Source organism: Homarus americanus, unplaced genomic scaffold (assembly GCF_018991925.1).
Source record: "Homarus americanus isolate GMGI-L3 unplaced genomic scaffold, GMGI_Hamer_2.0 scaffold48354, whole genome shotgun sequence".
NCBI lineage: Eukaryota > Metazoa > Arthropoda > Malacostraca > Decapoda > Nephropidae > Homarus > Homarus americanus.
The window spans coordinates 2,737,691-2,764,966 of NW_024723833.1; the positions used below are offsets into that span (position 1 = coordinate 2,737,691).

The window sequence follows — 27,276 nt, forward strand, 5'->3', positions numbered from 1 at the left end:
TTTTACTCACCTGCTGGATACTGGTTTGTTGGAGATTGGAAAAATATCCAGCCTTATTCCGGGTATATAAAACATGCTCAAATACTACGTAAACACTCGCTGAATCTTTACATTTTCAACGAATTTCTCTTGATCATCAGGGTGTACAGTACTACATCTGTACAACTTTTAATATTTTTTAGGCTTGTTACTTCTTTCTTTCTTGAAATTATAGGATTTATAGCTGCCATTGGTTTTACTTGATAAATAAATGAGAAATGTTATTGACAGGAAAATATTTTATTTTAGATGGTAAAATACAACTAATGAGACAATTTTTCTTTATATAAAATGGCTTAAGCCATAGATACATAACTCTTTGTTGTATTTAATCTCTGTTGTCATGAATTCCAAGAGATTAAAAGTGGTTGAGATGGATAATGAGCATTTTTTTTATATAAAGAATACAAGGTAACCAATTATATTTCTAAAAGATTTTCCATAGGTCACTCACTGTAGAAATAAAACCAGTACTCTTGATAAGTAATATTGAGTATGCCATTCAGTTTAGTTGCTATGATTAATCTGTCATTTTGTTAATGACCTGTATGTATTTTAAGTTGTTTTATTTATTTAGTATGGAGGTATTCTATTTGCAGGTGGTTGGTGGAGTCCTCCATCATTGTCAGAACCTGCACTGTGTTTCTTCACTCGAGTGCTGGATTGTCCCACCATCCTGGAAAAGTTTGCTGCCCTTGGAGGCATGAAGGTGAGCTACTGTTTACCTGTTAGTTCACCTGTGAATTATGAGCTCTACTGTATCGACACCCTTATACTTGTCTTTGGCCCATACAGGGATTTGAAAGACATCAAATTTTCAGAGAATCTTATAAAAGTCACTTTTCAGGCAGATTGACCTCTAGCCAGTGCCCAGAAAGAACCAAATACACCTGCAGTTTTTTTTACTGCTGTAAAAGATGTGTACAAGCATGGTGCTTCCCTGTCATACCAAGGCCCCAAATCTGATTACCCCAGTCACTTCACACAATCCAGCATCATCTATCTGCAGCACATTATTTAAAACCCACTCATTAATAAATCCTTTGCTCATTCATTGATACAGCTGCTTCCTGGATGTCTATCCCCTGCATTAGAATCTTGACCTCTCCCTCCTACTTTTCTCATCTGAATTCACTTTTTTTACCAGTCTTTCACAAACTATTACCATAGCATGTCCATACCACCAGAGCAGACCCTGTATTGCTCACTGCCCCATTGAAATTAAAGGTAAATTTAAAAGGGTGGTACTGAACAGTATGGTAGTTCAGTAATTGTATATGTAGCTACTGTATATTTCATTTTAATAGTATTAAAGGTGAATAATATACTGGTAAGTATTTTAATCATCAATTTCATGGGGACTTATGTCATTGGCAAAAATTATGAGCAGTCTGAATTTATGATGAATGTAAAAAGGGTGACAAAGACTGATATTGGTGTTTAAGAGTAAATTGATGAAGAATACAGTACAGTCGACCCTCGTTAATTCGGACCCTTTTAATCCGGATTTCGGATAATTCGGACAAAATCTGAACGAACTTTTTTTTTTTTTTTTTTTTTAAGATTTGTAGGAATATTACCTACGCGGACCTTAAGCTAAAATGCTGGTCCACCCACTGCTGGGATAAAACACCAGCGTCTTTTTGGTCAAATGTAACATCTCCACCACTAGTGTGGGGGGGGGATGCAACTTTTAGCTTCAGACATGAAAAATATTTACCATTTACTGCCAGTAAACAATGGAAATGTAAAATTTGTACCAATTAGTAATGAAAAGTTGTGCAGTTCCTTCAGCAAATGAAGCTCACCAACTTACAATAGGCTAAATTACCTTACAACGTGTTTTCAGTAGTCTATGTTGAAGTTCTTAGCACAGGCTAACTTATCATATCATATACGGTATCACAGTTCTCATTGATCTACAAAAAATACCGGTAATAAAAACCTTTTTGATATTTCACACTTAATATAATACCCGGTAATCTACTTCAACCTCCTATTGTTTACAACGACACATGACGCACCACCAGCTGTTGAGTATCAGCTACACGGTACACGTGTTTTTCAAATCGTTTTCAGTTAAAAAACTGTTACATCACATGTATATTTTACCTTAACTGTGCCCGAATGAATATATTCTCGGAAATAAATAGTAGTTTTGCTGAAACGTGATGTATTTTAATGTAAAATAAGATAAAATACATGACGAAAACAAAAGACTTTACCTAACCTTCCGATGTTCTAGAGAAGTTACTCGTTTTTTTAATAGTTTTTGGTTAAAATACTGTTATATTACAATGGTATTCTATTCATACTGTGCTTGATATAATGCATTCATAGAAATGTAATATTTTTGCTGAAATGACATACGTATTACAGTGGAAAGTGGGATCAAATCGTGACGAAAACAACGACTTTCGCTTTCTTTCATTCAAAAGATGTTACCGTAATCGCTTTTCGATTGGTTTCAGTTAAAAAACTGTTGTATTACAATAATATTCTATCCTAATTGACTTGAATAAATACTACGATACCATATTTCTGAATATTTTCATTAAAATTCATCCAAATCATTTTCCTTGTCATCGTCTGCAGCACCAAACAGCTTCTCCCAGTCCTCTCCTTGAACAGGGCTAGAGGGTACGTGTTTTTCGAATCGTTTTCAGTTAAAGAACTGTTACATCACACGTATATTTTAACTAAACTGCGCCTGAATGAATATATTCTTGGAAATAAATAGTAGTTTTGCTGAAACGTGATGTATTTCAATGTAAAATAGGATAAAATACATGACGAAAACAAAAGACTTTACCTAAGCTTCCGATGTTCTTGAGATGTTATTTGCATTTTTAGTAGTTTTCGGTTAAAATACCGTTATATTACAATGGTATTCTATTCATACTGTGCTTGATATAATACATTCACGGAAATGTAATATTTTTGCTGAAATTGCATACGTATTACAGTGGAAAGTGGGATAAAATCAGGACGAAAACAATGACTTTGAAATATAATGCAATATTAACCCCTAAATCGGTTAATTCGGACAATCGGCTAAAACGGACACCCTTCCCCCCCCTATTAGTCCGAATTAACGAGGGTCGACTGTATGTTTGTAAGTCAAAATTAAGGAGTGAATGAATTCTGTAAGCACTTGAGTGCAGGGTGGAGACTTGGACCTATGCTACAGGTAATGGGAAGCACTGTAGTAAGTTTATATGGGTAAAATGGTTTTGTTTTTGATAAAAATTTATACAGTAATTATTTCAGAAATTTTGTAAATGTAGTTTATTTATTCCTGAAGGAAGCATTATCCATGAAATTTTCCCTTTCTTTTGCAGATGCTGTGGGAGAACCTTGTGAGCAGTGTGGGGATGATGGGAGGTGGACGTGGAGGATTAGTTACTGCGGTCATGAATCACCTGGCTCCTCCACTCCCACCTTCTACCCACAATACACCTTCCAACAAGCGCAGTGAACCCCTAGAGCAGACAGAGGGACTATATAACTTTGCTCCTCTCGCTGTTGTCACTTCCAGTAATCCTACAGCAAGACCTGCAAATGTTCTTGTGGATTCAAATCAGCTTTTCCAAAGAACAAAGGTGTGTGTTTTAAAATTTTCATATCATGTAGAATTTTACTCCTCCCAGCTCCCTCGTGTAAAATTCTGGGGATGATCTTTAGGTACTGTACTGTACAGCATTTCTGTACAAATTTCAGTAATCCAGAATGTTTGCTTTAATGAAACTGGCAGTAAAACATTTTTCCCCTCCGGCAGTGATCACTTTTCCATTGGGTACTCATAAATGGACAACATGTGTAGCTGGATATGTAGGAAATGAAATACTGAAAGAATATTATATAAACAAATAAAAAAAACTAAAGTTCTTAAATATATTTTTTTTAATCAAAGCATCAGTAACTGAGCATTCTGTTATTGGCTCCCAACCTTTATTATTATACAGTAGTGACATATAATCAACATTGATTGCTTGTGTTTTATGGCTGAGTACCTTCCTTTTGTTATTCTCTCTTCAGGAGATTTGTTGATATAACTTAATGGGTTGCTACACTTTTTCATTGCAGAACTAAGTGCTTTCACCTCTACTTTTTTGCATAAGAAGTTTTATGTTAGATCCATATATTTCTCAGTCCTTTTATTATAATTATTGAAATAATTTGAATCATATTTACATCTTGCAAAGCATACCTCCATTTGCTAATACTGTAATATAATTTTGTGATAAAGGTTTCTTTTTACTGTCACTGAGGATGACAAATACCAAGCTGTATTGAAGGGCAAACCTGATCTTATAGGCAGTTTTGATTACTAGGAATTGCTGAACTGCATGGTGTCATGCCTTTTCAGACTTCCATGTCTTAAGAGCAAACTGTGACATCTAATTTTTCATTTTGAGTGTTGGATGCCACCATTTCCTTACACCAGTGGTTGACTGCAAAACCCCCAAATCCTGGTTACATATTTTCATGGGTTTCACTGGTTCTGTTATAGAATGGCTTTTCATGATGACACCCTCAATCTCCTTTCAGAGTGCTCCTTGGTCTTACCACTTCTACCCTGATGAGAGTTGGGTGGACCTGAACCTGACATTGCCTTGTGCTATCCTGCTGCATGAGGTGCACTTATGTCCCCACACAGTCTCCCTCGTGTGTAAGTACCTCATCTTGTCATAGATTTTATTGTACTGTATTTCCCTGTTCATATTAATTGACAGCCACCTAACAGCTGTTGAAACATTTAGAAAAAAAAAATAAATAAAACGACTCCAATTATAAAACTACTCATCTTGTGCAGTAACATCATCATGTATCTTTATAACTACAGGGGTTCCCCGGGTTATGAACGGGTACCCTTCCTGAGAAAGTTCTCAAATAGGATTTGTATGCAAGTCAGAACACTTGCTATGTGCATAAAATCAATACATTTAAAACAAAATACTTAATTTACCTTACATGAGCATACATAGGTGTGCATTCGTGTGTGCGTGAGTGCATGTGTGTGCGTGCGTGTGTGTGCGTGTGTGCATGTGCGTGCGCGTGCGTGTGTGTGTGTGCATGTGTGCGTGTGTGTGTGTGTGTGTGTGTGTGTGTGTGTGTGTAATAATAATAATAATAATTAACGGTTTATTGAAAGAGCATGGCAGCAGGAAGGCTGAAAATATAGTTACATAATTGGGGAGTGGGTCTCTTGATTTACAAATAATATACAAGTAATATGAGTGATACAATTATAATATATAATAACTAGGCGGGGAGAAGCTCAAACTACAGGGCATTTCAACACAGTGACTGCAAAAAGTAAGATTGACTCGGAGTGAATACACTGGTTGATTACAAGTTATTGATAATTTTTACAATGGTTGGGACTGGACTGTTCTTATAGCAATCAGTTCGTGCTCGTATGGGCTGGATGCGGTTGTGGTGTCGAACAGCAATTCTCGGATGAGGGATCTCAGGTGGTAGTAGGAGCCGGTGTCGAGGATGTGTATGTGTGCGTGTGCGTGCGTGAAATTACAGTAAATATAATTAGACATAGTAGTTGTGTGAACTGAAAGATGAAGATAGAATGTATTGTAAGTGTTTATTTGGTGTGATATGTGAATATATCCTTGCTGAGCAGATCCACATACCAGATAAAAACAGTATGTCTTACATCGCTGTCTTATCGATTTGTTATTTTTGTGTTTTAAGGTAAGACTTATATGTAGAATGATCCATATGATGGCCATATTTTGTCAACAGCCTGCCCATCAGCTGTGTGTGTAGAGGTTGGTGTTGAGGGTGGGTACCTCATGCCTGTGAGTGGACCACTCAGTACTGCTGGACTATCCCGTGTTCGTCTTGTACTTCCTCGCCCTGTTGTGGCTTCCATCGTTGTGGTCCGTCTTCATCGTCCACGGGATTCTTCAACTCTGGGTTTGTCTCAGTTAAAGTTGTTGGGAACGACTACATTCAGAGAGGCTTCCAGAGGTGTGCATGAAACTTCCATCTCTGACTACACTCCACATCGGGCAAGGTACAGTCAACATAAAAGCACATCCCTCTCACACAATATTTTTTTTAATTACTCTTAATGATCTACTCTAATTAGTTGTCTAGAGTGTGATAATTAGCTGATGTAAGATGCAAATGTTTACTTTTTAATAGATGTCTTTGTTATCATTTCCAGTATGTGGTGGTTAAGACTGATCCATCAGTCTATGTGTCGTGTTGAAGGAGGACTCAGTGTAGGAGTGGAAGCAGGAGCCTCGGTCTCAGGAGTCATGGAGGCTTGTGTCACGCTGCTGTTGACCCCTCCTGGGCCCCTCCACCTGGCACCCCTCGGCTCAGCTCCCTTAGAGGCCACCACACTCGCCTTGGCAGCTCGCTCCCCCCAGCTACTGCACACCTTAATCATGACACTCCTCACTCACCCTCTACTCAGACAACCTGCAGGTGATGCACATACACAAACCTAGAAAGTGTATCCAAATATAGCAATAGAGTTACTCTATAGATTTTAAGTTTGCATACAGTAATTCTCATGTTAGTGACAGTATCATCAGAAATTTCACTGTAAATACAGATATAGATAAAACAGGTTCAGTGATTCTTACATTTCAAGACGCTATCATTCTGTCAAATTCTGAAATATATATGCTAGGTATCACTATTTCCTCCATTATGTCTTGGAAATCACACATCCTTAACATAGCTAAAGCTGCCTCCCGAAAGTTGGGAATGCTGTACAGATGCCGTAGCTACTTCACTCCTGAGCAATTGCTTCAAGTATATAAGGGATTCATTTGTCCTAACTTGGAGTACTGCTCTCATATCAGGGGTGGCTCTTCTGTCCAACTGTTAGATATGGCGGAATCAAAGGCATTTATCTTATTAACTCCTCCTTTAGTTGATAATCTTTCTTCCTTTTCTCTTCGCCACAATGTTGCTTCACTCTCTCTCTTTTACAGGTACTTTAACGGGCAATGTTCGGTTGATTTAGCATCCTGTGTACCACCGACAAGGCCGTGGGCTCGTAACACACGTCTTGCCAGCGGTGCCCACCGTTTCTCTGTTGATGTCGGTCACACTAGAATAACCTGTTATAGTACACTATTCTTTCCTTACACAGCCAAACTGTGGAATGCTCTACCTTTTTCTGTGTTTCCATGCTTATACAATCTGTCTCACTTTAAAAGGCTGGTTTTCCAGCATCTTCGTGGTGTAGTTTAACACAGTACTGTATAACCTTTTTCTTCTCTATTTTTAATTTCTTTCTTTTCTTATTTTTTCGCCTCCCAGACCCCGTTGTGGGCCGTCCGACCTGTGCCCGGGTGGGTTAATTCCCGTGAAAAAAAAAAAAATGTCAGTAGTAACGGGTACAAATTTAGTCATAAAGTGCCAGTACAGTACAGTAACTTCTGTTGGTTGACTATCTCGAGAAACATCAGTTAAACACAGATTTAAGAGTGAAATACTGGATTAATAATTTCTTTGTTGTGTCAGTATCATCAGAAACATCAGTACAGTACACACAGATTTAGTCGTAAAGTACAGACAGACTCTCTTGTTTGCATATGGTGACAATCCTTAACCATTAATACAAGTACTGTACACATTTCAATATAGATGTGCAGTAATTCACTCCCTAGGAATATTATAATTGAAGTATAATCAACCAAAGATTCACTGACCCCATCCTGGGTCTTGTACTCGCAATTTTACCTGGCAATACTTGGTAAAGTAAGGCTGTATGTAAAAGTGATTGTGATTGGTGGATCTATTTTTGGCTGTATCACGGTCAGGATTAATATTAAACAAACCAAAGGTAGCATTTTTATATAAATAAGCTATTCAGCATTATTTTAGATCATAAGAAGTTTCCAAATATTTGTGCATTTGCTTAAATGAAGAAAATTTGATGTGAAAATCTTTTAGCCGCTGGGAAAATTTTCTTGAATTTTTCCACAAAATGTGCCCCTCGGAAAATCGTTCCCAAAGCCGGAATTATACGGAAAATTCCAGCTTTGGGAATTATTTTCCAAGATTTAAGTGTCTTTACCTATAATTATACGAACCTTTCCAACTGTACTGTTATTAAACATATATATTGCCTCAGAGAATGCCATGCACCAACTCTGTTTTGAAATTTAGGTTTTTTTTTTTCATGGAAATAATATACAGTACTGTAGTTGTTGGTGAACAAATTTAGGATAAGCTTGAGGATGAAATCTTACATTTTATGCAAATAGTCTTTTGAGGAGTAATGGTAAGCTTTATGATTTAGCTTCTTGTGTTAGGCCATTATTCCTGTTTTGCATTTATGGTAAACACAGATACCAAAGGGAATCTTTTTTTTTTATTATGTCATGGAAGATTGTGTTGGAGGTTAGTAACATCATGCTTACTGGAATTACTTCTGTTGCAGGTGGAAACAGTTTAGATGCAGCTATTGCCTTGCTGTATGAGTTGTGTGTGGGCAGCAGCAATATGGAGGGTGTTTCAGTGTTGCTGTCATGGCTGAACCACGTTGTAATGTACCCACCATCTCCAACACCTAGTGGAGATGACTACCATCATAACCTTGGACCTCCACAGCAGCAGTCACCACAGTCATCATCTGGAAGCATTAATAGTGGAGTCAGTGCTGAAGTTCTGCACTGCATTGCTGCTGTGCTCTGGAACACACCTCATGACACCACCAATCTTATTACCGATGATTTGTTCAGGTCCTTATTGATTCCTTTCTCTTGTTTTTTATTTCTTTGTTTTTTAGAAATTGTATTAAGTTAAAGTTTTTTGTATGATATATTAAGAGTGATTATTATTATATACTGTGCTTTGTTTTGAGATAGAAATAATATAATTTATCATTAATGGGTTGTTCTCCCTATTCCAGACGGGTTTACGAGTGGTCAGAAAGAAGTGAAGGTGAAGTGAAAGTTGGTTTAGATCATATCAAGTGCTCAATGTGTCATATTCGGCCACAACTCTTCACACAACTACTACTGAATATGTGTGTGTTAACAGTGATTGATAACAACCAGTCAATCACAGATGACAGGTGGGTTAATCTATTCTCATTCATATTATTCTATTTTTTCTATGAAAGAATAGGTAAAGGAAAACATGATAAGACAAAAAATGATGTCTGTAGGAAGATAAAGAGATCTTTCATGAAATTAAAAAAAGTACAAGACTAGCCTGGCATCCTTAACCCCTACGCCCCGGGCTAGGGTGCCCCTGGCTGTATCCCCCACGCTGGGTAAATCGAGAAGAAACAACTTTTCCAAAAATAATTTTTAACCTTTTTAAATAATAACACAATAAAAAATAACTAAGAAAAACTATATATTGGCCCTCTAGAAACTTCCCTGTGGCAGTAGTGGCGAGGGAGATAAAGGGACAGTGTTGTTTGACAGCTGATGCTCGTGGTCACTACGCACTTAGCGGTCATGTACCGTTTGCCTTTGTTTCCGGGATGACCATTAATGTATATATTTACTGATCATAATACTTTTTTCCTATAAATAATTAATTTAGAATATTTTATTTGCATTATTTTTCATAAAAAGTGCTTGGCAACACACACACGTAGTAGGGGTTAATGGAATATCTTAGTTTTGCATTATAATTTTTATTACTGTGGGCATTGCACTTATTATTAGCTGCATATGGATGAGAAAAAATGTATTTTTCACATCTAATCATGTTAAACTCTAAATTCTTAGATATGTTTTTCATATTTTTATGAAATAAACAAATATTGGTTTGCACCACATTTTAAGTGCCATTAGCAGGGCACACTATTAGTTGCACATGATGAGGAAAACTGTAATGTGTAATGTGTTTGCCTAACCAAGAAATGTTAAACATTGATTTTTCAAAGAAAAATAATGATACTGTTATTTTGCACCATTTTATATACAGTCTCTCCTCGACCTATGACGGGGTTCCGTCCCGATGACCAGGTCGTAAGTCGAATTGGTCGTAAGTCGAAAAGGCAAAAATAATACCTGGAGATTCTAAAATGAAATAGAGTACAGTAAAAGTAATCAATAATGAAAAATGAATAAAGTGTTACTGTGCACTTAACTTTAATGTAGTCAGCTGCATGCACACGGGGCCTCAATAATTTTTTTATTAAGCATGGAGACTACATTAATTGGATGAAGCAGAGGAGGAGACAGGGCTGGGTGGGTCATCAAGTTTGCTTTCTTCAGACATGCTAACATACTTGCTTATTGAAGGTATTGGATCATCTTTAGGGAGTGAAGAGGCAGCTGTGGTGGGGCGTGAGGTGACAGCAGTGGGGGACTTCTTAAAATATATGTCCAATTTAGACTGCACAGTTTGCCTTTTCTATCATTGTAAATCTCCCTGTAGCAAGCAAGTGCATCTTGGATCAGTCTGTCAACTTTTGCAAAACTCTCAACATTTTGATCCATTTCTTCAAACATTTGCATCCCTTTATTAATAATCCCAACCAAACGTCGGGGCTCGAAAATATGTAATGTGAAAAATATTTTATGCGACCATGGCCGTCGTATGTCCAGGTTGTCGTAAGTCGAATGTGTCGTAAGTCGAGGAGGGACTGTACATATCTTGTAGTCTAATTTGAAAATGGTGATGGTCACAGTGATAAACAAATTATATGAACCATGTATTAACCTACAATAACATAATAAGAAACATTGTATCATTACTAGAGTGAATGAAATAATATTCCCACAAACAACAATTGATAACTCTCAGGCACCTGTGTCTCACGTGCTGATGCCTTGGTCCCTTGAAATTTTGGCTCAGGGCGGACATGTCATCTAAGGTAAAAAAAATAATAATTTTTTTATCTTAAAATTATTTTTTGGCCAATAATTTTGTCTGGCTTAAGTGATATCCTCCTTAACGTGGTCCCCTTAATGAGGTTTTACTGTATGATTAAAGGAAGGGTACTGGGAGACTGGAAAATTCTCAAATATTGCAATTTTAGTAAAACAAAAGGATTCTTATGAACACCTTGTAGAGCTCAATCTTTGAACTACAGTAAAACCATGATAAATCGGACTTCAATATATCGGAATTCATTTTTGGGGGACTCTGAGATGCTCTAGTCACCAGAAATACGTATTTAAATTTTTTTTTTAAGTAATGGGGGAAGATTAAAAAAGAAAAATCTTATGAAGTGAAAAACACTTACTGAATACTGTACAGCAGTCTAATCAGATTTGCTATAGGCCTACTGAGAACTAGGACACTCGAGTATGTAAGCAGGTTGGGGCTGATCAGGTGTTGCAGCATTCGTCAGCTCTATTTATTTATTTATTCAGTATTATATGATTGGCTTCTTATGTTCATCATGATTAATATAACATCTTCAGTAATAGAGAAAAAATACAATACTGTATGTAATTTGTAATATGGCATGAAAATATAAAAAGGATAAGCTGTATCAGAAGGTTGTTTACTCAAAATGCTTTCTTGTGAGAGCTTTCAGCAAATGACCAGCTTACAACAGGGGTCACTATAACACACTGTACAGTATAGTATTTAATATGAAGATTCCTTCTTAAAAATTTTATTTACTACCTTCGGGTGTTATATGATGATGACTCAGTTTGGCTACTTGTACACTTAAACAAATGATTAATGAATAAACCAGGGTATATGCAGATGCATAATTCTTTACGCTACAATATTACTTATTAAGTGATGATAAATACACTGCAATAGTATTTATTAACTGATGATGAATGCACAACTGTGTTGGAGATACATTGTGGTAAGCCAATCAGCTGTTTGCTCTTTGTAAACAAATGACTCATGTTCAGTGTGGGATTCTTTTTTCAGGAAAGTTGATTCTTTTAGGCTAATGTTTTATCAACCTGGCATCAAATGATCCAAAATTATATGAGAATTGTGGTGGAATTGCATAAAGAAGTGTTAAAGGAATCCTGTGGAAGAGGGGGAGGAAGTCACGCACCCATGCTGCCCCTCTCCCACCCCCGTGCCAACTGCTCCTAGAGAAACACTTGTCTTCCACATACAGTATACTCCTACACTTATTTGTTGTTATTTTTATCTTTATAGAACTATACAGTATATAGTTTTCTTTATTCATAAGACAAATTCTGTGGTTACTTACATACAACACTTTACAGTAAATAACAATCATCTCAGTATCTCAGTGACAACAGTTGTTGACAGCCAGACTTACATGTCTGATTTTCAACCCAGAGAGTTCTGTTTTTTTTTAATAACCTTGTTATACACTTAAAGACCTTAGTTGTTGAAGTGCAGTAATAACATAACAACTGAATTTCTTTAGATAGTTCAGATAAGCAGTATTATCTCCACACTTTCACACACACACACACACACACACACACACACACACACACACACACACACACACCCACACACACACCACACACACACACACACACACACACACACACACACACACACACACACACCCACACACACACACACACACACACACACACCCCCTATATATTCGGGTTTTTTTTTTTTCGGACTCATTTTTCGGACTGGGGTCTGCACCAATTAGTCCAATTTATCAAGGTTCAACTGTAATTGTGAATATAAAGTAATATAACCAATGATCAATGCTCATGGGATCTGGTATTCCCTTTCAGGAAAGACAGAGAAGCTGAAATCCGTGCTGCAAGAACAGATGACATGAAGGAGGGGGTGGAAGGCTCTTCAGGGGCAGTGGAAGGACGACTAATCCTCCAGGACCCAAGCATCATATCCCTTACCCCAGCACACCTTCAGACCCTTGCAACTGTAGCACAATCTCCCCAGGCCATACACCTCATGCTCGACTCAGGATTCCCCTTGTTACTTGTTCATGGTATTCTAGGTAAGACAGACAAGACCAATTAAAGCATTCTTCTTCCTCTTGTATCACAGTCTGGGTCTTTTTATGTCATCACTGCACATATAGGAGGCATAATGATTTACATCTATGAGCATCTCCTTGTGCATGTACTGTACTTTCTTCCAAAGTTAAGTAAAAAGTGTTCACTGTAGAACTACGGTATGAACTTTTTAAGGCTTCATTGTATGCATATTTAGATTACCTCAAGCTGTAGAAATTTTTTTTGTGGCAATGTGGGCATGAAAGTTTTACAAACACATGTCTAGTTCTGCTTTGATTCTTTATTTGCAGAGTGGTGCAAGACTGAAGTTTTACACCAGGTAGAAAGCTGCACATCCCCTAGTGCTGGGGAGAGTGCCACGGATATGGAGAAAGCCAGTGTTGCTGAGAAGTCTAGAAGTGCAGAAGACACCCTGTCATCAGCAACACCTCAGGCTCCTCCACAAATTACAGCAGCCATAGTTCCCACATTAAGTACCTCCCTAGTGGCACACACACTGCACACACTGGCAGCACTGTGTGCTGAACCACCCATGAGAGACTGGTTGGGCTCAACTGAAGGATCTGTGTTTTGGTTGCCCTTGCTAACTGTTTTAGGTGAGAATTTTTCACACTAGCATTAAATTATGATTGAGTAGATAGATTGGTAATCACATATATAGAATAATGGCAAATATTTAATACATTTATTGGAAAATATATAATGGGATAATTAATGAGACTCATAACCTGTTTACACATAACAACCAATTTAAAAAAAAAATATCTCCATGTACTTTCTCACTTACCACCTCCACATCTTAGTGTTAAAGAATCTGTAGGTGAATAGCTTGGAAAAAATAGAAACACAGATGGAACTTGTGAAAGTGGAAAGATTGCCGGACCAGAGTTTGCTGAGGTGGTGTGGCCATAATAATAATGGACAATGAGAGGGTGTAATTTTGAAGTGGATGGAAGGAGAGAGGTGGGTGAGGAAGCGTGGCCATGTGATCAGAGAGCACAATGTTGAGTGGTTATTGGGGATGGACATGCTGCTGATGTGTGTGATCCTAGGGTGATGTATGAAGTGTCAGGGCTAAACCAAAGTCTGTAAGTTTGTAAAATTATGTACACATACATTTACACACACACAATGTTACTCATCACACACACAATGTTACTTTCCAGGTGATCCTCTTGTACGTGGTAGTGAGCCTTTGATGCGAGGTTCTGGCTCCTCTGGTGGGAGTGATAGCGACTACAGTAGTGTGGAGGATGCCACCATCCACCTCATGCGACAGTGTTGCCATAACCACCCTCACAACCAAAACCTGTTGGCCTCCACTCTCTGTCACCTCATACAGAGACAAAATATCCCACCTCCAGGTAAGAAAGAAGGGATATCTAATTTACTTACTTGTGACTTTAGTAATTAAGTTAAGAGGAAGGAGTGAGTAAAAAATAAAAGTTGTGTGTTTTTGTCTGTGTAATCCATTCTGACTTTATTTTTTTTAAGTTGCATCCAATTTATTAAAGCCCCATTTATTGTAGAAAAGAAATACTGTATATTCAACATATTTGACCTAGTAGATGAAGGTATAATGGCATAAGTTAATTTTTTCATGGTAAGTTCTTACCTTCCATACATATGAGATGATCTTCCAGGTGGAAAATGGTGTTGAGGTTAGAGTGGAGATTGAAGCATTAAGTATGTTGAGTCGTTTATGGTAATACAAAGAGTATAAATGTGGGTGATATTGATTATTGTTATAAAAGGCACTTCAAAATTTAGGGCAATTATCCTTAGGTGTAGGTGTTGGCTGCCACCACAAAAAATGTCATCATGTAGGAGAGCTGTTTCTGATGTTTAGTTAAGATCATTTGTTCCAAGAGTGAAGAGTCTTGCTGGTGTTTTTGTAGTAACAATGATTATATTTATTTACCTTTAGAATAACTAAGTTGTTATAGACATGGTTTTTTCTGGGCCTGATCCTTTAGGCTGTTAGGCTTGAATGGGAGTATACAAATAGCAAGTCCAGTCATTTGTAAAGGAAACATTGCTCAGCAATTAATTATTTATCATCACCTTGCAGGTGGTGTGAGCTATCTGCATTCTCTGTCAGGGTTCACTCGCCGCCTGGTGTTACAACTGTTGTTGGAAACAGAGCGAGTGGTGGTGCACATCAACAGTCCTCAAGGTGGCCTCTCATCCCCCACTGGCTGCAGCCTTCCACCTCTCACCCAACACCCTAAGTTTGGAGCAGGACACAAGACTAGACTCCTCAACCTTCCAACAACCACATCCATGTCAGATATTATCAAAATGGTCACAGGTAAAGTGTCATATAATTGTTAATGTTTTTCTGCTTACACATTGTTCCTTCATTCATTGTTATTTCATTCTAACTGCTGTCATAGGTGTGTGCTTGTTTGAAACTTTCCTTCCACATCATCACCCTTAATCTGGTTTATACTGTACTACACATAAATAACACACCATGTGGTCCTTACTCATTTTCACTGATGCTTCCTGGTTGTCCAGTTTCATGTTGTCTAGTGTAATCTTCACTTCATCCTTTCATCTCCTTCCTAATCTTCCCTTCTTCCTCCTCTTATCTACCTATGAAGTATACATTTTTTTTTTGTCATGGGAAGATATTGGAAGCATAATGTGTTGTCTAATGGTAGACCCTGCTGCCATATGGCATCACAAATATTGTGACCAAGTCCCAGGTTGCTGATCTGACTTTCTGCCTCATTTACACACAATTGTAGGGTCTCAATTGTTTCTCTTACTATTGACAATACAACATACATTGTTGTTTCTCACTTTTGATTTTTTTTCCATCTTTATGGTTCTTTATTGTTATTATTACAGTATTACTACTACTACTACATTTTTGCCCTCCAGGCCCTGATGTGAGTCAGTGACCTGTGCCCAGGTGGGCTAATCCCCGTAAAAAGAAAAATATTAATAAAAATAAAAATAATAATAACACTAAGTGTGCAGACCCCTTGCACACTCGATGCCCGACACATGTTTTGCATCCACATCTCTGTATTTTCCTATTTTTTAATCTCTGAAACATTTACCTCACATTTTCCTCTTAAGCAAATAATTTGTTTCTTAAATTCAAGCAAATAATTTGTTTCTTTTAAAATGTTCTTAAATCTTGCATCCAGAGTCTGTCTTTTATACTCATATAAAATCTACTCCTCCATTTGTGATACAGAACATCATTTACTTTATCTCCTGTGATATGATTAATTCTCTCCATACATTTTCCATACCCCTGTCTTTCCTTACATTACTCTCAGGTCATCACTCTTTGTTCCATTTGCTGACTCAGCCTCTCCCAGATATTTGAAATGCTTCACTATATTAATTTTATCTCCATACAAGCTTATTTTATTTCTTTATGCTTTCCTCTGCTTATTTTCATAACCATAATTTTTATTTAATGGGTGCAGTGGCTAAGTGGATATAGCACACTCCTCCTGTCCTAAGTGTCACTGGTTAGAACCCAGGACACCCACAGTCCACCCAGCTCTGATTGGGTACCTGTACCTAACTTTACAATTGGGAAAGTGATGGAAGTAAGGACAATCAAACGCATTGTTAGCCACAATACTTCATTGTGTACAAAATGCTAAGTATTCAGTGTGCTGTATCTGCACTCACTCACTCACTCAGTTTTCTATTTTAGTCACATTCATGGGTATAAATGAGTTTTCATGGGCAAGGGTTCTACAAAATTAAATTTCGACCAAAGAATGGGCTTTCGCATCTTTCCTATAGGTCGTTGTAGACTAATTGAGGGTCTCATTAGTAATTTGTAAACAAACTTTTTCTGTAGACTGGTCAAGAGGAATGTTGAGCAGCAGTACAGGAGAACTAGACCTGACCAGCAACGATCACCGAGAAGCAAATGAAGTGGGACACTTAGAGCTGATGGACAAGTTGTCAGTAGCTGCTGGGGTAACAGCTAAGGACAAGAGAAGCAAAAATAAGGCCAACACAACAATCCACAGAGTCTCCATGTCCAAAAGATGTATGCATATGTTATTCTTTAGTACAATATATTAATGATGAATTTTGATCCCTTGTTTAAGCAGCAGATTATTTTGTCTTAAGTTGATTCTTTGTGAAGGAGTAGAGTTAATGAGTTATATTTGTGTTGTGTTTCCTTGTTTGTGTATGTATATGTGTTGATATGCTTCTCATGTCCCATATCTTGAAACACTGAAAATAATAAACCTCCATCCGTTATGTCACCAGCAGCTGGGGGAGATCAGGATGCTGAAAAACAGTTCAGTAAATGTGCGACTGCCAGAACGTCAAGTGCCTCATCATATGCCCTGGTGCACGAGAGTTCGGGAAATCTATCAGGCCTGCCTTCTACACTGACCGTGGCCCAGGTGATGGCTTCACTCCGCCACGAGGGCCATGCACTGGCCTCACACGTCACTCTTACTCTCACTAATCGCAGAGACCATAATAGAGGTCAGTTTTATAGGAGTCTTATTATGTTCTGATCCTTTATGGGCTAGATTATGTTGCCAAGTAGGTATTTATCTTTCACTTACTCACACATGAGAGCCGCCCAGTCTCTACTCAGCAGCTTCTCGGCTTTTGTGATGTAGGAATCTCACCCTTGGTCTTGACTCACCCCGCCATGTGTTTCTACCCCCAACCCCCAAGCACAAGTCTAGTATGGTGATCAATTACTGGAGCAGTAATAATTATTGTTAATAGTGTAAATAATAATAATATAATAAAACAAGTTTTCTGTACCTCACACTGCCAACAAATTAGTGTTGTTTACCGAGTACTATTTCACCACACATGCACACATCACTTCATGAACATTCTCGACTCTTCCTAGCCCCGGTATTGCTAACCTGTGGTAAGGACATCATCCTCATTTATATCATGCATGGCCAGTTTTGTAAAACTAGAATTGCATTTTATTGAATTTTTTAAATGTTCCCGAATAAATCCGTATGTGGAGGGGGGCATAGTTCAAAGCCAGTGGTTAATAATATAATGTGTTTTCTGGAAATGCAATTATGAACTGTTCACATTTTTTTAATTCTTACCCTCAGCTCTATACATCACAAGATCCATCACTCACTATATCACTCAGTAAAGATAATTTAATGTCATTTCCTCTCAATAATGGAGGAGGATTAATTTGTATGGTGGTGCAGTTTTTATGATTTTACTCCCACTTGTGTCTTGACTTATTATTTTGTCTTTTAACTCCCTTTTGAAGAGCGTCCTTTATAGAAGCATATTACATGTACACACAGTAAAAAAGTATCATGCAGGGGGGGGGGGCCTCCCTGTTTGTTGAAGGGGGTGAAGCATCAACTGGTTTCAATATGTTATAATAGGATGTGGTCATATTTATGTAAGGGATATCCCCCAAATTACCATACAGTGCTGTATGGCCATTGGCTCTAGTGCTTGACTTTGTGCCTAAAATTCATGAATCAGTCAATCAATCCAGGAAAAACTTGCTTCATATTGCAGGTTCATTTCAAATTATAATTGAAAAAAATAGTTGCAGCCACCTCACATTTGTTGTGCATTTGGTCCACCCATTGATTTAGGAAAGAAAATTATAACAGATTACATAATTAATAAAATGCCTTAAGTGTTGAGATATGAACAGGTATTTTGTTACCACCAGCAGAAAATGAAAGTGGGCGTGAAGCTCTACTGCTGTGTACAGAACCTCTGGCATCAACCCTACATGTGTTCACCAGTCAGGGTGGATTATCGCTTCTGGCCCAGCACATGTCACTCCTCTACCCCGACATGGGCCAGCAGGTACGTCACTCAGTAATTCTCTCATGTGTTCTTATTGATATATTATTTAACATTTATTAAGATTTTTATGCTCCACTACCATTGTGTGAGGAGCTTGTAATGTTATTCCTACTCATCAACTATCAGCCACAGAAAATAAAAAAATTATCAAAAGTTGGGCTGCTTCATCCTCATCTGACTTGGGTAATGCTTGCTGATACACTAGTGTTGACATATGTTTAATGGTTTATGGGAGATATATTTTTACTAAATTTCTTCACAGCAGCCCAGTAATGCATCATCTGTGCGGGGCAGCAATGGAGACAAAGGGGAGATAGTGGTGGAGAATGATTGGGTCAGTGTGGAGATGAATGATTTTGAGGTGAGTGCAATACAATTATCTTGAACTCATCTATTTTTGTGTTATGTTAGACAACCTACTTTGTATATCTGTTCCATTGTTGAATCAGTTGGCAAAAATTATACAAATCTTTACCATGGCAGTAGCAACTCTCTGATCAGACCTTGTACCTAGTTATAAAAACTAGGTTTCCTCTGTTTACTCTTGGCCATAATGTTACATCTCTATTAGATTTGCTTCCACTGGTTTGGCTGATGTTGCACAAAAGTCTTTAACAACCACAAACCTTGCTCTTACACTGATTCACTAGATAATTTTCATCACTTTACTGTGCAGATTTGTAGTTGTAGAGCACTCTGTCTCCAACTTTTTATTTCATTTAACAGTTCTTTTAATTTGTTTACTTGGGCTCCATATAATTCTCAGTTTTAGATTGTTTCAGTAATAACACACAACATCTTCATTTCAGTAAGTGTTAAAATATCAATCCCACTTACCTACATTACCCTCTAATACGATGTCATTTTCAACATGCCGTTAAAATTCGTGTGGGTTTTGGGTCTCAAAATGGCTGCAAATTGCCATTGCATTGTAAGTACAGTGAACCCTCGAAGATCAGGACTAAAAGGGGGGACCACCTGTCCGAAAAAGCTGATTGTCCGTATCTTCCGGCGAATGTACTAAATATATAAAAAACGATAAATAATTATATAAAAAACACCAAAATTACAGTACCATATTTTACGGCTTACAAGACGCATCCTCCATTTTAGCAGTGAGTGTTTAGAAATTTTTTTTTTTTTTGTATATTCCTCCTGTAGCCATAGTTTTCTTAAAATAATATACGTATACAGTACCAATAAATGTGAGGAATAAATAAAAATACAGTAATACCAATAAATATGTTACAACAAAAAATCCTATACAAGTACAGATGCTCCTTGACTTACGATGGGGTTACGGACCCAAATCCAGGTCGTAAGTCGAAAATGCTTAAATAATACATAGAAAATCTAAAATTGGTGTCTCTTTTTCTTATCAGCACCACAAAACTCTCACTTTTAAGCTTGCCAGCCATTTTAAAGTGAATTACAAACAAAAATTTTGTCAGTACACAGCGCAATCACTAACGTTGGGACTCAAAAATACGTAATTTGACAAAATTTTGGTACGACTGAGGCTGTCGTATGTCCGGGTAGTCGTAGGTCGAGTATGTCGTAAGTCTAGGAGTCACTGTATATTGCCAAACTAATAAATACAGTAAAAGCCAAATGAAAGTTTAACTCAGTTGCCATTTGCATACGCTCCCTGCTTCCCCTTAGTAATGAAGACAGCTGGGACGCCGATTCCCTAGCAACACTCCCCCTTTCCCCCCACACACGCACGCCTCGCCTCCTCTCGCTCCCCCACTGAGCCAACCAGCTAATTCGTGTACACACACACACACACACACACATACATGCATACATACATACATTGCCATACGGCAAATTTTTCCTCGTAAAAATTTTTGTCTCTAGAATGAGTGGCATCTGAGCGCCAGCTGGGTTGAACACGTAGATCAAATTTACAGAATTTCTTTCATTGCCAACCCAACAGGAAGGATGTTGGTAATTGCTGTGTAATACTGTACTTTTTTTCCCAATATGTATGTAGGATGGTGTGTACATGAAACTGAGTAAATAATAAATGAAGGTTATGTATGTCTACCAGAAAATACGAGTTGTAAAATACCATGACACCTCACAGTTTGGCCCAGTAGCCTGGTGGTTACAATCACAAGCTAACCTAGCAACAATGCCACAATTAATCAATATTAACACTATTCTTTCAGTAAACACTAATAGCAAAAGTAAATCCAGTGAAATATGACTGGGAGTGAGAAGGTAAGGAACAACTGCAGATGACGCGCTAACTAGCAGTTACTCACTCCCCTTACCCGCTCCTGTTGCCAGGCGTACGTATGGGAGAAATACATATTTTGTAATCTAATTTGAAAATGGTGATGGACTCAGTGATAAACAAATTGTATAAACCACTTCAAAGACCTGGTTTTCTCTTCTATTTTTAATTTTTTTTACTCTTATTTTTTTTTTGCCCCCTAGGCCCCGTTGTGGGTCGATGACCCGGGCACAGGTCATATTCCCACAAACAACAATTGACAACTTGGTTATAAAAAAGTAGATTAAAACTTGCCATTCTAAGCTGGCTGTTTGTGAAGGTGGTTGAGGGCATTTGGTAGCCGTCACAAGCACAAGGAGCACAGTTGTTAGAGAGCAGAGTAGCACAGGCGCGAGACAGACTAGTGTTTAACCCGAACTGAGGCGGAGTAAGCGCACATGGCCCAGTCTCCTGGAACAAGAGAGACTCCCCGTCCTGGCCACGAAAATGCCGCCAGCTTTAAAACTACCCGCAGATATTTCTTGGGTACATTCAGAGTGTCATCCGTGAATAAACAAAGGCCGCGATTAAAAAATCCACGAATTATAAGGGTATGCTGTATTGCGAAAACTATTTAAGAAATATTTCTAATAACAATAATTTTGTTCTTTATGAAACAAGCAATACATGCTGTACTGTACACACTTTTTTATTCAGCTTAGCAATGAATTTTATATAAAGATACCGTATATACTCGTGTGTAGTTCGAGTTTTTAAGACCAAATTTTTAGGCAAAAAATTGGGGGTGGACCTCTACATGGATAATAGTTTTGTTAGGTTGAATCCGTGCATGATGAGAAGGGCGAGGAGCAACTTTTAGCTTTAGACATGAAAAATATTTATCACTTACTGCCAGTAAACAATGGAAACGTAAAATATATACCAATTCGTAATGAAAAGCTGTGCAGTGCCTTCAGCAGATGAAGCTCACCAACTTACAATAGGCTAAATTACCTTACAACTTGCTTTCAGTAGTCTATGTTGAAGTTCTTAGCACAGGCTAACTTAACATATATGGTATCACAGTAACCATTGATCTACAAAAAATACCGGTAATAAAATCCTTTTCGATATTTCACACTTAATATAATACCCGGTAATCCACCTCAACCTCATATTGTTTACAACGATGCACCACCAGCTGTTGAGTATCAGCTAGACGGTACAATTGTTTTTCGAATCATTTTCAGTTAAAAAACTGTTACATCACATGTATATTTTACCTTAACTGTGCCTGAATTCTCAGAAATAAATAGTAATTTTGCTGAAACGTGATGTGTTTCCATGTAAAATTGGATAAAATACATGACGAAAACAAAAGACTTTACCTAACCTTCTGATGTTCAAGAGATGTTATTCGTTTTTTTAATAGTTTTCGGTTGAAATACTGTTATATTACAATGGTATTCTATTCATACTGTGCTTGATATAATACATTCACGGAAATGTAATATTTTTGCTGAAATGACGTACATATTACAGTGGAAAGTGGGATAAAACCATGATGAAAGCAATCGACTTTTGCTTTCTTTCGTTGTTCAAAAGATGTTATCGTAATCGCTTTTCGAGTGGTTTTCAGTTAAAAAAACTGTTGTATTACAATAATATTCCTGCCTAATTGACTCAAATAAATACTTGTATGGAAATGTACAATATTTTTGCTGAAACTACCTGCGTTTCAGTGTAAAGTGTCGTAATAATGGTAAACAATTTGCCTTCGGCGCTCGGTGTTTCAGGCACGGCGACCCTCAGTTTATAGGACGTAGAGTGTTTTAGTGAAGGTTTTGCCGTTCCATTACCCTCAAAAACTTGGGTCGACCTATGAACGAGGCATATCATAAATTAATGATTTCTTGGTCAAAAAATCAGGGTCGACCTATAAACGAGGTAGAATTATGGACGAATATATACAGTAATTAACTAGATGATAAAATTATAATTTATATTTAGGTTAGCATTTAGTCATGAAATTTGCTTCAAATTTACCTGATGTCATATGGGATACCATGTCATCATGTAATCACACCTAACCCATACAAGCCTGGAAAATGGCCAGAAAACTGTGGCGGTGATGTTTATAGTTGTGTCTTGTCAGCATCTTGAGACTGCATGGGAAAAATCTGTTGACACACAAAAGATAGGTTCACCAGTTGTAGATTTAATGCTGTTTGAATATCAAAGTCAATCCAACTTTCATGATATCTTGTTTATTTTGTATTTTCAGTCAGGTAATATGTTGGACTACCTGGTTATGGGTGGAGGCAGCAGTGGTTCTCCAGGACCAGTGGGTGGAGGCACAGTTAGCCTCCTCACTCTGCCCTCTATCCCACCACATGCCTTAGGAGCTTTCACTCTGTTCCTGCGCCTCCCGGGATATGCTGAAACTCTCCTGAAAGATACCCACAAAGCATGTTGTCTTCTCAGATTAGCCCTGGGAGTAACTGATGATGGGGATGGAGGTGAGTACAGCATCTGTCATGCTGGTATGTCTTGGTCTAGCTGTATACAGTATTATAAATATAACTGATAGGCATCATAGTACAGTACTTTACACGTCCCTATAAATTAATAATAGAATACAAAGTTAATAGATGTTAATAGATGTCATACTAAACAAAGGTGCATGAAATGAAAATTAATTTACTGGAGGATTATTGTACATATAATAAAGAAGATGCAGTCCTGTTTAAAAATCTTAGACCTCAAATTAAATAAAATGGCTTCTGGTATTACTGTAATTACATACTCAACCATTAAAGATACTATGTTTTGGTGAGTCCTAGGAAAAAATATGAGGAAAGTTTCTTCTTAAGAGATGATATTTTGAAGTATACTCATACCACAATACAGTATATATAAACCTGGTACACTATATTGTAAAGTAAAGAATATAAATAAGCTTATTAATACTGGTATTTGCATTGAATGATGCTACTGCAAGGTAAACATGAGGTAAATATGGCAAATTGTACATCTCACACAAATATTGGAGAGAGTGTATCTTTGACATAACTTCACTATATCAAAAATTGCTGTGGCCACTGGGAACACTAAATGAAAAAGATCCCTAATGTGAAAGTCACAAAACAAAATAGGTTTTATGACAACACACTGTATGAGGGATACCTGTACACATCTTCAGTTACACAGAAAGGTTACTTGATAAAATATTTTGTTCGGGAAATATACAAAAAAGAATAAAGAATGAGTACTGTATTAGTACTGTGTTAGGAATGTTCTTAAGATGCCATTAAAGGTGATATGTTATATACTGTACACTTCATTTACAAGATAGTTATCGTAAACCAGGTCATTACACAATTTATAACCGTATATTGCAGCCTATAAGACGACCTTAATTAATTCAACTGAAATTATTGATCTAGGCCTATACTACCTGGCAGTTAAGTTGACCCCCTAACCTGCAGTTTGAAAGCTACATCCTCAGTGTCAGCTAAACTTACCAACACTTACTTTTTAACAGCACACTTTTTTTTTTTAGCAGATGTTACTCGGGCACAGAGATGTGGTGTAAACAAATCAAAACAATACAGTTCCTAGAAGCGTAAAAACATTTAAGATACACGTGTTGTATATTATATTAACAGTACAGTACATTGCTCTGTACTTGCAGTATAATGTAACAAGCACACAGACTCTTGGTACACGAATAAATAAGGTTATATTTTTTCATCTAAAACAGTACAAAATAAAAGTTGCATAATAGTTAAGTAAATATTGGATTGCCAATTTAAAACATTCAATTAACAGTACAGTACTTTATATTATTAATGGTAGTACACTGTGTTGGCAGTATGCAGCAACAAGCACTGTTTTCACTGTCTACCTTTAATGCCATTTGTGACAGTTTTTGGCATTTAACCAAGTCATTGTTAAAAATTATTCTCAATTATTCTCTCTAAATAATTTTTTATGTACAGTACTTAGCAACTTAAAAGCAACTTTAGGGATGAATCTAGTGACATTCACGAACAATTGTTGACAACACTGGCCGAGCTGCCGCAGGCCAGCCAGCTGTTCCCAGGCGTCTGCCTTGTTAACAACTTTACAGCACATTCGTGTAAAATTTAAAACAAAATCCAGGTACATTATATGTATATTACAAGTAACTGCCCCAGTAACACTTATTTGCAAGAAACCGTAGTTAACACTAAAAGATATTTCAATGTTCTGATAGGTGTCAGTATGTAAAGGAGCTCCCATAATATGACTAGTGTAAACACTGACCTTCGGCTGAGTTCAATAACAGTTACCCTTCTGGAAAAATGCTAAAGTTAGGTAAAACTTGTTTGTGAGTGCTGGAAATTAAGTGACTGAGACCTACCAGTATGGTGTAGTGAAAATATGATGCTAGTGGTGGAGTGTACTTAGAGGTTGACATTTTACACCTGTTGTATAAGACGACCTCTAGTTTTGAACATAAAAATTGGAGCTTCAAAGGTTGACTTAAAAGCTGCAGTATACGGTAAGTAACACTTAATGGTAAAAGAATTGACACATTAGTTTTACATATAATGACACTGTTGTAGAGCTATCATGAATGCACATTCTTGTACGGCATAAACGTACTCTTGAAGGCACATACAGTGGTCCCTCGGTTAACGAACACAATTCGTTCCAGAGGGTCGTTTGTTAACCGAACTCCATTGTTTCAATGGGATATTGGGTAATTGGTTCCGGCTCACCGAAAAGTACATACAAAGTAAAAAATAATGCAGTTAAGTACACTTACTTTGAGGTGTGTATGTAGAAGGTTCCTGGTTGATGATGATGATGAGAATTAGAAGTGGGGGTGGAGGAGAAGGGAGAAGAGAAGGAAGTGGGGATGGAGGAGAAATCACCTTTCAGGGGACCCATGCTGTCATTTCACCAATACAATTTTAAGTTCACTAGGTGTAATTCATGATTATTTTATTTAAATCAACATTGCACTGCGCTATATATTATCAATATGTTAACTAAATTTCAGAATGACCAATAATTTTAATGTAAAAATGCAAAAATGTTCAAGACACCAACAAAACAGATGTTCACTCCACTGTCAACAGAGCCCAACTGACGCCTGGTGGCTGAGTCAAGCGGCTGATGGGCACACAAAAAATTAGTTCCCTGTACTGCATATATTATCAATATGTTAAATAAATGTTAAAATGACTAATAATTTTAATATAAAAATGCAAAAATATTAAAAAGCACAACTTTCTTGATATTTACTCCACTGGAAACAAATGTAAACATAGAACAGATTACTGAATTGGCAGACTAGCCCATCAGCTGATGCTCACAACAAAACGTGATGTTTGTAAGGATTTCGTTAATCGAAGTTTTGTTCTTTAACCGAATTGAAGATCCTTATGGGAGGTAATTCGTTAACCGAAATTTTGTTAATCGAACCGTTTGTTAACCGAGAGACCACTGTATGTGTTATAGGTTGCATGCAAGACTTATTACGATAAGTCATGTTTTGACCAAGATTAAGATTGACAGTACCCATTTATTATATTCATTTATTCTTAAGTAGGGTGTATTGTAGGATACTGTACTTTGACATTTATGAATAATCAACCAGTTGGCTGTGACACTTAACTACTGTACTAGATTGTTTTTAATACATTGATATAATATGACATTTAACATTTTATCATTTTTATTAACATGTACATTGAATTGTGTGTGCAGGAGACATTGTAGGATCAGGTGTTGGTGGCTCTTTGGCCACAATGCCCTTCCAAGTGTTAGAGTCCCTGCTAGAATCCACACCCCTCACCACTGATGATGGAGTGTTGCTACGTAGAATGTGTCTCGAATCTGGTGCACTTCATCTCATCCTTGCATGTCTGGCAGCATTGTCTCACCAGGACACACCAGAGGTTGTCTCCTCCCTCTACCATCAGGTATTATGGCTCACCACAACCTATATTGATTACTGTACTTAGTCTCCTTCATGCTCAAGGTGAGTAGCTGAGGACATGGAAACATTATCCATTTATCCATTCAGGTATCTCATGAACATAGTCACTTGAAGAAATATAAATGGATTTGGGTGAAACTGTGTATCTAGATGTAACCCAACAGGACCTCAGAAAGTTTAATAGTAAGTAGTTTCTCATTTGTACTTTGGAGAGTTTTTGTCAATTTTATTTTTATTGTCTGTCAACCAGTCACTTGAGAAAAGGTTTTCATGATTACACCTTCAACTGTCAAATCCTTTCCTCCTAG

General features: G+C 37.3%; 1 protein-coding gene across 7 annotated transcripts in view; it reads left to right on the forward strand.

The window, feature by feature from the left end:
* The window catches only part of LOC121863741 (baculoviral IAP repeat-containing protein 6-like), a 146,822-nt gene that overhangs the window by 99,578 nt on the left and 19,968 nt on the right, over nucleotides 1-27,276 (forward strand). For 2 of the 7 annotated variants that reach the window (XM_042362498.1, XM_042362505.1), the window contains 17 exons: nucleotides 624-748; nucleotides 3,381-3,641; nucleotides 4,591-4,711; nucleotides 5,803-6,076; nucleotides 6,230-6,495; nucleotides 8,468-8,768; nucleotides 8,939-9,103; nucleotides 12,696-12,922; nucleotides 13,232-13,537; nucleotides 14,108-14,305; nucleotides 15,013-15,252; nucleotides 16,777-16,971; nucleotides 17,199-17,423; nucleotides 18,616-18,755; nucleotides 19,018-19,116; nucleotides 23,261-23,495; nucleotides 26,737-26,951. In XM_042362498.1, coding sequence (XP_042218432.1) covers nucleotides 624-748; nucleotides 3,381-3,641; nucleotides 4,591-4,711; nucleotides 5,803-6,076; nucleotides 6,230-6,495; nucleotides 8,468-8,768; nucleotides 8,939-9,103; nucleotides 12,696-12,922; nucleotides 13,232-13,537; nucleotides 14,108-14,305; nucleotides 15,013-15,252; nucleotides 16,777-16,971; nucleotides 17,199-17,423; nucleotides 18,616-18,755; nucleotides 19,018-19,116; nucleotides 23,261-23,495; nucleotides 26,737-26,951 — 3,593 coding nt within the window. The remainder of the gene's footprint in view (nucleotides 1-623; nucleotides 749-3,380; nucleotides 3,642-4,590; nucleotides 4,712-5,802; nucleotides 6,077-6,229; nucleotides 6,496-8,467; nucleotides 8,769-8,938; nucleotides 9,104-12,695; nucleotides 12,923-13,231; nucleotides 13,538-14,107; nucleotides 14,306-15,012; nucleotides 15,253-16,776; nucleotides 16,972-17,198; nucleotides 17,424-18,615; nucleotides 18,756-19,017; nucleotides 19,117-23,260; nucleotides 23,496-26,736; nucleotides 26,952-27,276) is intronic. The other 5 variants (XM_042362500.1, XM_042362499.1, XM_042362501.1 and 2 more) reach the window with 5 other exon arrangements.